At 36.2% G+C, this 12,385-nt stretch overlaps 1 protein-coding gene across 4 annotated transcripts in view; it reads left to right on the plus strand.

The window, feature by feature from the left end:
• The window catches only part of LOC133529162 (zinc finger CCCH domain-containing protein 13), a 115,712-nt gene that overhangs the window by 74,485 nt on the left and 28,842 nt on the right, over nt 1–12,385 (plus strand). For all 4 annotated transcript variants that reach the window (XM_061866807.1, XM_061866808.1, XM_061866809.1 and 1 more), the window contains exon 5: nt 477–658. In XM_061866807.1, coding sequence (XP_061722791.1) covers nt 477–658 — 182 coding nt within the window. The remainder of the gene's footprint in view (nt 1–476; nt 659–12,385) is intronic.

The raw sequence follows: 12,385 nt of genomic DNA on the forward strand, positions 1-12,385 counted from the left end.
GCCCACCATTTACTTTACGAGTATGATCAATTATCGATCGCCATAAGGAGAGGCGATTGTAAAATTTGTTATGAGCAAATAGCAAATTATTCGCCAGTCGTACTTTTTTTTGTTTGTGGATTACAAGTATTGCGGTAAGTTACAATAAATAAGCTCATGTAATGATCTGATCAGAGCACAGCAGGGAATCTGGTGCTGGAAATCGATCAATTATATTACTTGTACCTTTCCTAGTGAGTTTATACTGAAATCACCAACTGTTCTTTTGATGTAATTGTATACCTATTTCACATCGGTGTCAGTGACTGTTAGTGAATTACTTTTAAAATGAAGTCAAATATTTTCATTAGGTACCAATGAAGCTTGAGTACTTGATAGTAATAGATTCACAAAAAAATCGTACGTCAATATGAGAGAGGAGATATAACATACACATTTCGAGCCATAGTTATATTAACATAAGGTTTCTCTCACAGGTGTCCCACAAAGGGCTGAAGATAATCCAGAATGTGACGGCCAAAGGCAAGCAGCAGACGATCAAGCACTTCATCCCGCACGGCAGCATCACCAGCGCCGTGGTGCAGGGCGACGTGGTGGCGTGCGTGCTGCTGCTCTACAACCCGCTCACTGGCTGCCCCGTGCACGTGCACGCTTACAGGTATTATAGATATGTGTTATCTCATCTTGTTAGTGCGGACTGATAAAGTAGGCAGTATGTCTTCCTGATTGAGTATCGATGGAGGTAGGCGCACTCACATAGATTTAAAATCGCCAAATAAAGGAGAACGAAAGACTGCACGATCCCACAGTCAAACCGTGTAAACTGTTTTGTGGGACTCAGTATCTATTTAAGATATATCTTTTTATGTTAATAATAAATAAATAAAATAAAAGATATCAATTACACTAAATTACGCTGACACAGAGTTTGCTCAGTAAAATCATAGAGAAATAAGCCCATTTAGAATAAGTTTTAAGCGAGCTATACGAAAATATATGTGTAGTAAGATTTAATCTAGAGTTAGACCAACCTCAGCATCAATTTTGATAGACCAGACGATGCAAGTATTATTTTAAACGTCGACCTTCTATGAAATTATGACGATCTTAACTTTTTATTTTATTTACTTATCAAAAAAAGTTGGTACAATATACATTTACATAAAATTTCGCCAAACATAACATTTATTGGCGAATATTGCACTCACAGTTATTGTGTACCCGATCTTATATTATAAACTACTTATTTATCTAAGTATTTATGATTATGACTTATTCTAAGTACTATATGTATGTAAAGCCCGACCAGAAGTATATGATCATTGTCAAGAGGGCGCTGTTATTCTCATGTATAGTGTGACAGTTCAGTTTAGTATGAAAAATTTAGTTCCAATGAAATTCCGCAATATGGTGCGTGATCTGATCAGGCTTTATGTAGGTTTCTATTGTTTTTCTTATCTCCAAATGTAAAAACTAGTTGCCCAAGATTAGGATTGTTTTATATTTTATTTATTTATTTAAATATTTTTAAGTGGAGGCACGTTTTGAGTTGAGGTTTTTGCTGCTACACTCGTCTTCAAATGAAATCTTGTTAAAAATTCGCGATGTGAGATAGCTGCGCGTTCGTTCACCATAGTAGTTGTTGGCGCCGGGCTCTTTGCGGTCGTGGGTACACTCGCAGCGTTTTAAACTCAGAACATTTAAACTGATCAGTTGCAAATAAATATAGAAGATATTTATTTACATAATATACACGAATAAATTCTATAATTATCTGGTTTAATGTATCGCCCGTATTGGGTTTCCACTGTGTATATTATTTATTCACATACAAATAGCATATAATGCTTAGGTAGCGTTAGTCCAAGATAAGTCTGCAGCGATTTTGATAGCCCAGAAAATGCAAGTGACGTCAAACTTCTATGAAATTAGGACGTATAAATCGTCTAACTAATATTGAAAGTCTACACTGCCAACCCCAATCCAAACGAAGCATGACCTAATGCTTGGATCCTCAATAGATCCAACAACAAAGGTGCGGTACTTGACGGTTTGTTAACATCCAAGTGCTAGAAAAATATAAGACAGACGTTTGGCATTTGACTGCGAGGATGCAAGTGCGACCTTTGCAAATGTCACGTAAATACCTGAGCAGGAGCACATTTATGCGAATGTTTTGTCTATTAAAGGAGGTGGTATTTGTGAAGACGTTAGAGAAACTTTGCAAAGTATACGCGAATGTCAAAGTTTATTTATTATTCTGGATATACAAGTTAAGCTGGTACGAGTAAAGACCAGCTTTCTTACCAGATGTCCAAGTCGTCCGGTTGAAAACGGACTATTCATGCCTTTAAGATTTAAGTAGTACCTATCGCAAACACTTTCGGCCCGATTCGAAGAATGAGATACGATAAGAGATAAGTTTGTATGTCGTATAATTGACAAAAGCAGCTTGATTCGGGCAACCAATGTCACTTTGACGTTAGAAATATCGTAGATAGATCTTATTGGGATCACAGCGGAATCAAAATAAACGTCAATTTTGACATCTCGTTTAGTTATCGATCTTTCCAAGATCGTAAACGTGTCTTAATCATTCTTCAAATCGGGTCGTTTGTCTCGCTTTTAACTACCTACGAAATAATGACTTGTCAAGAAAAAAATCAATGTAGCTACTTTACACACTATTATCATTTAAAAACGTGTTCCTTACCTCAGACTCGTAAAATACCAATCAAGGTCGTGGTTAATCACTAAAACACTTAGTTAATTAGGAAACTAAGATATTAACAAACCATTGTATACCAATTATGTGTCTAGTCAATAGACCAATTCATTTAAAAGCACGTATTGTTTTTATAAACGTTTAAATTTAACACGACCTATTGGCTTAGGAAATATAGTTTAAAATTGTACGTCAATAAGATAATTATAAAAGTAACTTCTGAATTATAGGTAGCTATAAATTGTACTACCCAAAGGGCTGAGCATGGCATTTAGCAAATGCAGTTGCAACAGCGTTCAAACAAGGTTAAAGGAGCATCTTTGATGGTGCAATAGATGTAAATGGGTAAAGAGTCGTTCATTATTACATTTAAATTGATGTTAAATGTTGCTAAGGGTTTAACGCAACTGATTTTCACAGCGTAAGTTTTAATACTCGTATCTCTTGTTTTTACTCCTAATCCTCAAAACGCTCGTTTTGCAAATAAGTAAACCCAGACTTACACATAAACAGTAAAACACTCTCTTATCCATAAATGTATTTTTTGTGAAATAAGGACTGTCATTGGTACATTCGAGTACATCAGAGTTTCTTGCCGGTCCCATATTGGGATACCCTCCTACAATTATGGAGGGATTCAAAACTTTTCGGGTCAGAGGTGTAGAGTTAGAGCCGGGGAAGCTTTATTTGACGTTCATAAGCGCATAGTAATATGCCTACTTGAACAATAAACTATACTTACTCTTAAACCTTAAAAATTCGATCGAAATTTTCGGGGGCGAAAAATCCATCTAGCTAGGTTTTATCTCTGGAAAAACGCGCATTTTTGAGTTTCTATTAGTTTTTCGAGCAAAGCTCGGTCTCCTAGACATTTATCATTATCATTACGAAGTATTCATTATAGTAATCTATATTTATACATGCCGTATTCAAATTTATCAATAAATAGATAGTGACACAAGAGTTCGTGTAAAAAGCAACAAGCATAAAATAGCTCGGCTATTCTTCATGGTTCTATTACGAACACTATACTTTAACCCGGATAGATGCAAGTTCCCACGATTAGCCAGGGAAGCAGCGGAAGCATACTACTTGTATCTATTAAGTTGCTATGAACTATCACTACAATAACAATATCAAATCGGATCGGCATCTGAATATCGCTGTAGAAATGGCCTGGCATATCACGTCGCTTCTGCGAGGTCGTGACACATTTAGCCCGAGAAATGCCAAGATTTAGAACTGTTTTCTATAGCTTATTTTAGATATATTACTTATAAAAAACCGGCCAAGTGCGAGTCGGACTCGCGCACCGAGGGTTCCGTACAAACCTGTAGGTATATATTGTAATATGATGTAACTAAAAATGTATTTCGGTTTTCGCATTTATTCCTTTATCTGTGCTATAAGACGTTGCTTCGTGCCAAATTTCAAGATTCTGAGTTCACGGAAAGTACCCTGTAGGTTTGACCGAGTGAGTGTCGAAAATTTGCGGAAATTTTCGGCATAAACGGCTGTATCTTTTGATTGCGTTGGCTTAGAAGTTTGATTTTTTCACAGCTCTAAAGGACAGTAGACTTGAGTATTTGATATAAATTCCAGCTTGATACCTCCACGCGTTTCTAACAAAAAAAAAGGATCTTGACAGACAGACAGACGGACGGACGGACAACAAAGTGATCATATAAGGGTTCCGTTTTTTCCTTTCGAGGTACGGAACCCTAAAAATTAGTAAACCTGTGAACTGTAGAACTCGCAAACCCTCATGGCTCCGACAAAATTCGAAGACTTAATCGATGAAAAAATCTATATCGAACTACTCTCAATTTTTCACGAGAATCAGTTGAAAACATCCGGACAGACATATGAAACACATATGGCTTTTTAGGTTGTGTAATGGCGTTGATGGTTAGGAAAGGTAGCGAAAGTCGCACAACAGCAACTATGTGTAGTGCACACATAAAAACACACCGGTCAATGTTTTAATAGACAGACAGGTGACTGGAAGAGATAACATGCAATAATTAATTATTTAAGAAGCTCTTACGTAGTGTAACTTAATTTTAATAGCTACTATCATTTATGAAATCTTGTGGTTAAACAAGATCACTTCTCAAGAATTTCGAATAAACCTGTTTAGAATGGACCAAATCACTAAAGTAATAGAGCTATTAAAATTCTTATGAAAGATCCAAATGGTTACAATATAAGTAATCTCGGACACGCTTAATTAAAGAGTGCAGACACCTAACCTTCAAATTATGCAACTCTTTGAAAGAGTGCATTGTATTGTATTAGAAACAGACTAAAATGTGGAGTGAAGCATCAAATACACCTTGAGTTTATGAATGAATGAAACGAAAATCTTTATTTTCGCGCAACTATGGGCCCACCTTAAAACTAGCATTTCGCAACCCGGCTGGGTCAGGGAACCGGCCGCGGAACCGCCGAAACTTGACACCCTTCGGCCAAAACTCCTGCTTTGTAAAGGTCGCTAGACGTTCAGTCGGAACGCTCACCACAAAAGAATTGAAATTCGCATTGTGTCGAGATTCCAACTTCGCGACCCTCAGGGCGAATCCGGACTTGACTCGTACTATACTTTACGATGTCTTCGAACTTCGTAAGGTAGTGTAATCGGGACACATACAGCAGTGTCGACGGTGTTGCGGGACGCAGCAAATGGTTGGGTCCAGTCGGGCGGTACCGCACTTATTCTGACGAGCTGGCGTCTTTCTCTTCTCCACCTTTTTGAATCCATCTCCGTCGCATCGCGACTCCCTTTTATAATCGGGTAGTACAAGAAAGTATCATCACAGACGTGGCTCAAAGTAGGAACCTAGTCATTTATGTGTCACGATTGTTAGAGACATATTGAGGCTACGTAAATGTAATATAATGAATATTGTTATACAACCATATACCTAAATACAACCGTATACAACCATACTTGCGTACAAACCTATGTATTGGTCATTATGATACTCGTATTTATTGTTATCCGACTAAGCACCTAAAGTTATCTTTTTATAGTTTTTATAATACTTATTTCACGCCTTTTGGAGAAAACTTTTCTGGAATTACACAGTAAGGCCAGAATAGTTATTTACGATGCAAGTGTAAATAGTAAGTATTTATTATTATTAGAAGTTAATATTTTTTTCGCTTAACCCCCCCTTTGTGACGGTATAATATACATGGCCCATTTTCTACTAGAAAATGACCCCGCAATTTCTTTGCCAACCACATGAGATTAGTGGAATATCTTTTAAACATTCAATAATCTACACCCTAATACAAATACTTTAACTTACCGGCAAAATAATAACGAATGCTTGTAATGTAATGTAATTTTAATTAGTGTCTGTCGCTCCTTTTGTGACATTGAATATGTAAATAAAATGTATATGTTTAAATTCTCATTTTACGTGAAATGTACAAATTCTTATGAGAATAAAGAATATTTATTAAACCTAACATTATTGTTCAAATTATTTTTTTAACGAGCAGGAACGTCTGCGAAAGATGCTATTAAGCTTAGAATAAATTTAAAAGTGGAAAAATTACTGTCTTGGGTGAGACTTGAACTCACGGCTTCTGGACCGATACTCCCACGCTCTGCCATTTGAGCCCCCAAGACCTCATCCATAGGCAGCTAATCTTCCCACCATATGGATCTAGGGGACCCTAGCGACATCTACCGTAAGAACATTACACTTCTTAGACGGCTACCGGAGTTCCAAATCATATTGGAAATTCACCCATACTAAATTAGTTTTTTAACAAGCAGAAATTACTGCCTTGGGTGAGACTTGAACTCACGGCCTCTGGATCGATACTCCAGCGCTCTGCCACCTGAGCCACCAAGACCTCATCCATAGGCAGCAAATTTTTCCACTTTTAAATGTATTATTGTTCAATGCTCAAAAACATCCTAGACTACATTTACAATTATTGTTGTGATGTAAATACCTACCAAAAACGATGGTAAATACATATGTAAGTAGGTATTCTATGATACGTACTAACGAACTTAATTATAAAGTCCTTATCTATAATAATGTTGAAGAATGTAATTCAATCTAGCAAAGCAATTTCTCACGCGTGCAATTATTTTTTATGGTTTAGTGTCGTGTTAGAAATTACCATACCGGGAAACCTGGGAGTTAATGCTAAAGATGAACTCACGGCTAGCGGGTTCAAGTAATCACATACTTGCTGCAATTACTTAAGTTAACCTTCTCTTTAATATATGGTTCCGTGATACATATGGTAGTTAGAGACTAACTACCTCTGCACCTGCACTGATTTTATAGTGATCAACTGTTACTCGTATTGATACAAGTTTGTAATAAAATTTAAGCAATAGGAATTTGACGTTTATTATAAGACTTCCAAACTCTTTCACCACAATTCGCTTTAAAGAGAAAAGTTCTGGTTTCCTAGGATAGCGGTGCCGTCATATAGCGGCCGTAATATTACGGATGCAAAAAGAATCTTACTTTCTTCTTTCTTCTAAGATACTTTTTGAGTTCTGTTTTCCATGTTCTAGTAACGTTATTCAATCGCTGTATGGCCTATCCTAGGAAACCAGAGCTTTAGTTTGGTTATTCCGACTCTTCTTAGGGGCAATTTTTTTTTTTTATGGAGAATAGTCAGGCGTTTGACCACGATCACACCTGATGGTAAGTGATAATGCGGTCTACGGTGGAGCACGCTTACCTATGAGATACCTATTTACTCTAGCCTTGAAGAGATTCAGATTGTACTCATACGGAAACACAGACTCGGGCAAGGCATTCCACTCCTTGGTAGTTCGCATAAGGAATGTTGAAGCGAAACGCTTCGTGCGTATTTGTGGAATACCTATCATGAAGCGATGCCGAAGTGCCGATTGTCTGGTAGTCCGATGGTGAAATGGGGACGGAGGAATAAGGTTGTGCAATTCCTCAGCACACTCTCCGAAATGTATCCCATAAAAGATCGTTTAGGCTGGCAACCTTGCGACGATGCTCCAGACTTTGAAGTCGAGCATTCGTCAGATCGTCGTCATTAATAATTCTCTTGGCCCTCCTCTCGACTGCAACGCAATGCAGATGGCGCCAGGATAGGCTTTACCTGTAAATCCTATGAATAGTGTCTAGGTCTTTTTTTTTTGAGTATTTTATGGCCTAGATGCTACATTTTTTATTATTATTGGGATGCACGGGTGTTGTGGGCCTTTGAGTGCCACGTTGACCAAGCAGTGATCTGTTTTGATAGTGGGACTCTATGGGGTGATAGCTACCGCTGCCATTTTTAACGTCCATCTGTTAGTTAAGATAAACAAAGTATTACCTGCATAAACTGCATTTAAAGAAACTGATTGGTTTAGGAGCTGCGTGACAATCATCCAAAATAATATTTATTGATTAGGATCCACTCGTCGTTTATTTTGATTGTCGATAAAAATAATTGTTTTGCTGTTCTTTAACGTTGTTCAATTAAGGATGACAAAAATGCACATCCTCGAGCAGATGGAACCCTAGCAAGTAAGCCAGCATACCAACCTCAGCTAATAGTTACAAAAAACTGATGAAACCGGTACTTACAGGCAATAACCTAGACTGAAGCCAGAACCTGCTATCCCTTTACTGTATGATAACGCCTGCCTTCTACGGCAGCGAAGACTCGCAATTAAAGACAAATTATACGCCTGCGAACGTTTAGATTAAGGCGATATTTTCCGGGTGCTTAACTAGTTTGCCTGACGCATAATATCCGGTTACTTTACATGGTATTTAAAACGGGGCATGCGCTTTAAGATGAGTTATAATCTTATCTATACGCTGATGTAATGGTTATTGCAAATCTCTATGTTTGGTATGTAAATGGTTGCTAGCCCGCGCTTAAATTGTCAAGATTATAATCATACACATTGATTTTTCGTTGCATCTTTAGCTTGACCACAACTGAGACATAAGACCACGAGATACTTTTTGATAATACGAGTAACATAGTTTTACCGTTGATGAAGTCGTAGGGTATTTAATATTATTGGAACATTCAGTATTGGTCGATATCTGTAGGTACAAATTTGCATAGCATGTTTATCTTACATACCAACTTGTACAAAAATGTGAAACTTGAATAAAATTCCTGTTAACGCGTGTGAAAGTAACATAACTCGCCAAATTAAGCCGTTATTTATCACTTAAATAAAATTGTGAGGATACGGAGACACATAATGGAGTTAATGACTACTGACTTAAAACATGCGAATTAAATAGGTATTTCAATAATAATCAGCTTTCTAATGCATCCAAACCTTATTTTCTAGCACAAGGGTCGGCAGAGTGACCCCGCGCGGAAACAATGTTCAAATCTACGCATACCTCCACTTGTCCATGATTAAAACTGATCGTTCATCCAGTGACTTTTGCAGTCATTTCTTATGGCGCTTTCACTTACAATTTTGACAGTTGGCAGTACTTTTTGACAGTTATTTATTTTGAACATAGAACACGAAATATTGTAGCTTTCACCGATATTGTCACCTGTCGGAAAAATATTCGTGACAATGGATACATCTGGGTGGTAAAAAATCACGTTTAACAAGGTGTGAAGAGAAAATTAAAAACTATTCAACGTCGAGACTAAACTTGTTCTTTGTTGTTGTTTTTTTAGTTAGTGCCGTTAACGTTGTTTATTTTAAAACTAGTGCTGAATTTTGTAACTTTCAGTGATCTGTATCGTCATTCTAAGGGAGTAACTTAACAGATATCTAACAAAAAAAACTTAAAAGGACATTTAAATTCAATAATAATTTTAAATACATTTTAATGCTTCATACATAATACTAATATTTTATTTTAAAGTGCAGTAGGTTTAGAAAACGAAGTTTTACTAAAGTCGTAACGCTTTTTTGTATCACAATCCGGCTGCCATAAATTTAATTAGCAATTTTGAGGCCTTTCCCTCGACTATATCGATTCGAATCCTGTGTTTTTATTTTCGCTCTATAGAAAAAAAAATCACCAACATAGGTCTAAAATGCACTGTAATAATGCATAACAAATTATGTACAAACCCTAAAAATATGAAAATTAATTAAAAAAATCGGCAATATCATGTTTGAGGAACCCTATCGATTGTTTTTTTTATTTATTTGAACGTACAAAAAATTACAATTATAAACATGATATCTACCCTCCTGGACACGCACTTACATCTCGCTCAGGCTTATGATCAGTAGCAGTTAAAGCCTGACCAGTAATATATGATCACGCGCCATGTTGCGGAATTTCATTGGAACTAAATGTTTCATACTAAACTGAACAGCAGAAGAATAACGGCACCCTCTTGACAGTGATCATATATTACTGGTCGGGCTTTACGCTCGACAAATATTTTATAATTTATAAGGCTATTTTATTTGAATCAATTTTGTTCGATGTCAATTGATACAAAGTAGGTAGGTACTCATTTTGCTCTGTAAACTCCACCGACCTAGCCTTGACTTTAAAATGCCAACATTCCTGGTGCTATCGTGGTTATTTTTACATGATGATATCCTATTATGATATCATTTTGCTATACCTATCGTGAGAAATGTATGACTTCTTCTTTGTCTGTGCAACGCTTTAATTTTATTAAGTATGTAAAAACCCTAATGGCGTTTGCCTCGATTAGCTATACTGTTTGTTTTAATCTGTCATTTCGACATATATATGTGTAAGAAAGGGATAAAACCTTAATTAACTAAATGAGTCTTGTAAAGTTTTATGAATAAGGGGGTTAGTACCCATTTACATTAACCATTTAATTTTGTACCCCTTATATAATCGTTTGAGATTATTTTAGGCATCAACACAAAAACAAAACAATTTATCGGGTCTAAAACAAAAACTATCTGAATTATAAATCTAAACTTAAATATTAAGTAAACATGTTACCTGCCTACTGTCTGAAACCCACCCCAGACTACTCCCGACGCAAAGGTGCCCATCACTGCGTTGCCGCGTTGGATTGCGATAGACAGCCTCAACATTAGGTAAAACCCGGAGCGGGGTCAAGGCCTTGTACCTAGTTATTTATATAAACAATTAACTACTATATTACTATACCTAAATTAAACTTTATAAACGTTCGTACAAAAGTTATTGAATATAACTAATTAATTAACAGTGTTCTTGTGTTAATATCTCACCAATGAGGCAGATAATTTATTTACAGATGCTTAAAATGTTAATTATGCTTGACCTGTGGAAAATAAATGCGTAGTTGTACTTGTATTCAATATGGTATTATGTTTCGCTGTTCTAGTAAAAGTTATATAATTATTGTAAGTAACAATTATCTCATCTACGGCAGATAATGATCGGCAGATGCGTAAGTCAATACTTGACCTATGCATGCACATCGAAACATGTTAATAACACGATGAAAGGCAAGGTTAGGTGTTCACGTTAGCTGTTTATTGTGGTATGAAACAATACTTGAATAACTAGTTTGGTACAGGTTGGCAAATAAATGCCAAGGAGCAAGTGTGATGCATTCCTAATGATCGTAACTTTACTGTGTGTGTCGTAAAGACGGTTCTGTCTCCTCTATGACAAAATCAAAGTAATTTGTTAAGGTTTAGTTAGTGGAAATCGTTTTCTCCCGAAATGGAATTTCATAGAAAAATTACCGTTATTTCGCTAGGATAGCAAAGCTATTCTTCCTTCTTAAGTATTTTATTTGGTACCTATACGATCATCTCAATCAACTGTGCATAAAGCTTCCATAAACAGTTTCAAAGTGAAACCAACACAGTTGTCAAATTGTATCATAAAATGTTGGAAAATTTACTTCGTACTTCAATATACAGATCATAAATTCATAAACTGCAGCCGACGCACAGTTAATTTTCTGATCGAACTTTCCAACGGATTCCGATGGTTCAATTAAATAATTAATGTTACGGAACTTAAACGGACGTTAATTAGCATTTAACTACCGTGCTGAATTTTACAATTTGAAATTTAATGCTTCCTCATATCAATATAAAAGCTCTACCCTATCCCGTTTCTGTCGAGAAAGACTTTGAGGAGTTTTGCATTTAATGAATATTTGCATTTAAGCCATATATACTATAATATATTTAATTTTTTATCATTAATTAATATGTCATCGATCTAGGGATGTACTTACATCACGATTCAGGGGACGCAAACGCCCCAATCGAAAAGTAAAAATGAATCGGGATATTTGAGATGAGAGACGGAACGAAAAGCCACGTGACCATTTAGATTTTTGTGGTATTATAATTAACGGTTAACACTTGAATATGGCTTCAGAAATGTTTAATAAAACCACGAAAAAGTTGAAGACCTTCCTAACGAATAAAGATACTAAAACATGAAGGTTTAATGTGACGTGATCATTTCCATAGATTATTTAAGTTCCGTATGGTATTTTCTACAAACTATTGTCACTTAGCTAGGTCTCCAGGCCTAGCTTAATTGGCAGTATTGGCACCAGTGATTGGACGGGGGTGTCATTTATTGTTTGAAGACTGATGATAGAGATGATTCGCACGTTTATTTTAGAGCACTTATTACCGAAAGATAAAAGTTTCATTTACTATTCTTCCGCCACATAATAAAAGTGATAGTACAAATTAAGGTATTAGTCCAT

This window comes from Cydia pomonella, chromosome 20, assembly GCF_033807575.1.
Source record: "Cydia pomonella isolate Wapato2018A chromosome 20, ilCydPomo1, whole genome shotgun sequence".
NCBI classification, from domain to species: domain Eukaryota; kingdom Metazoa; phylum Arthropoda; class Insecta; order Lepidoptera; family Tortricidae; genus Cydia; species Cydia pomonella.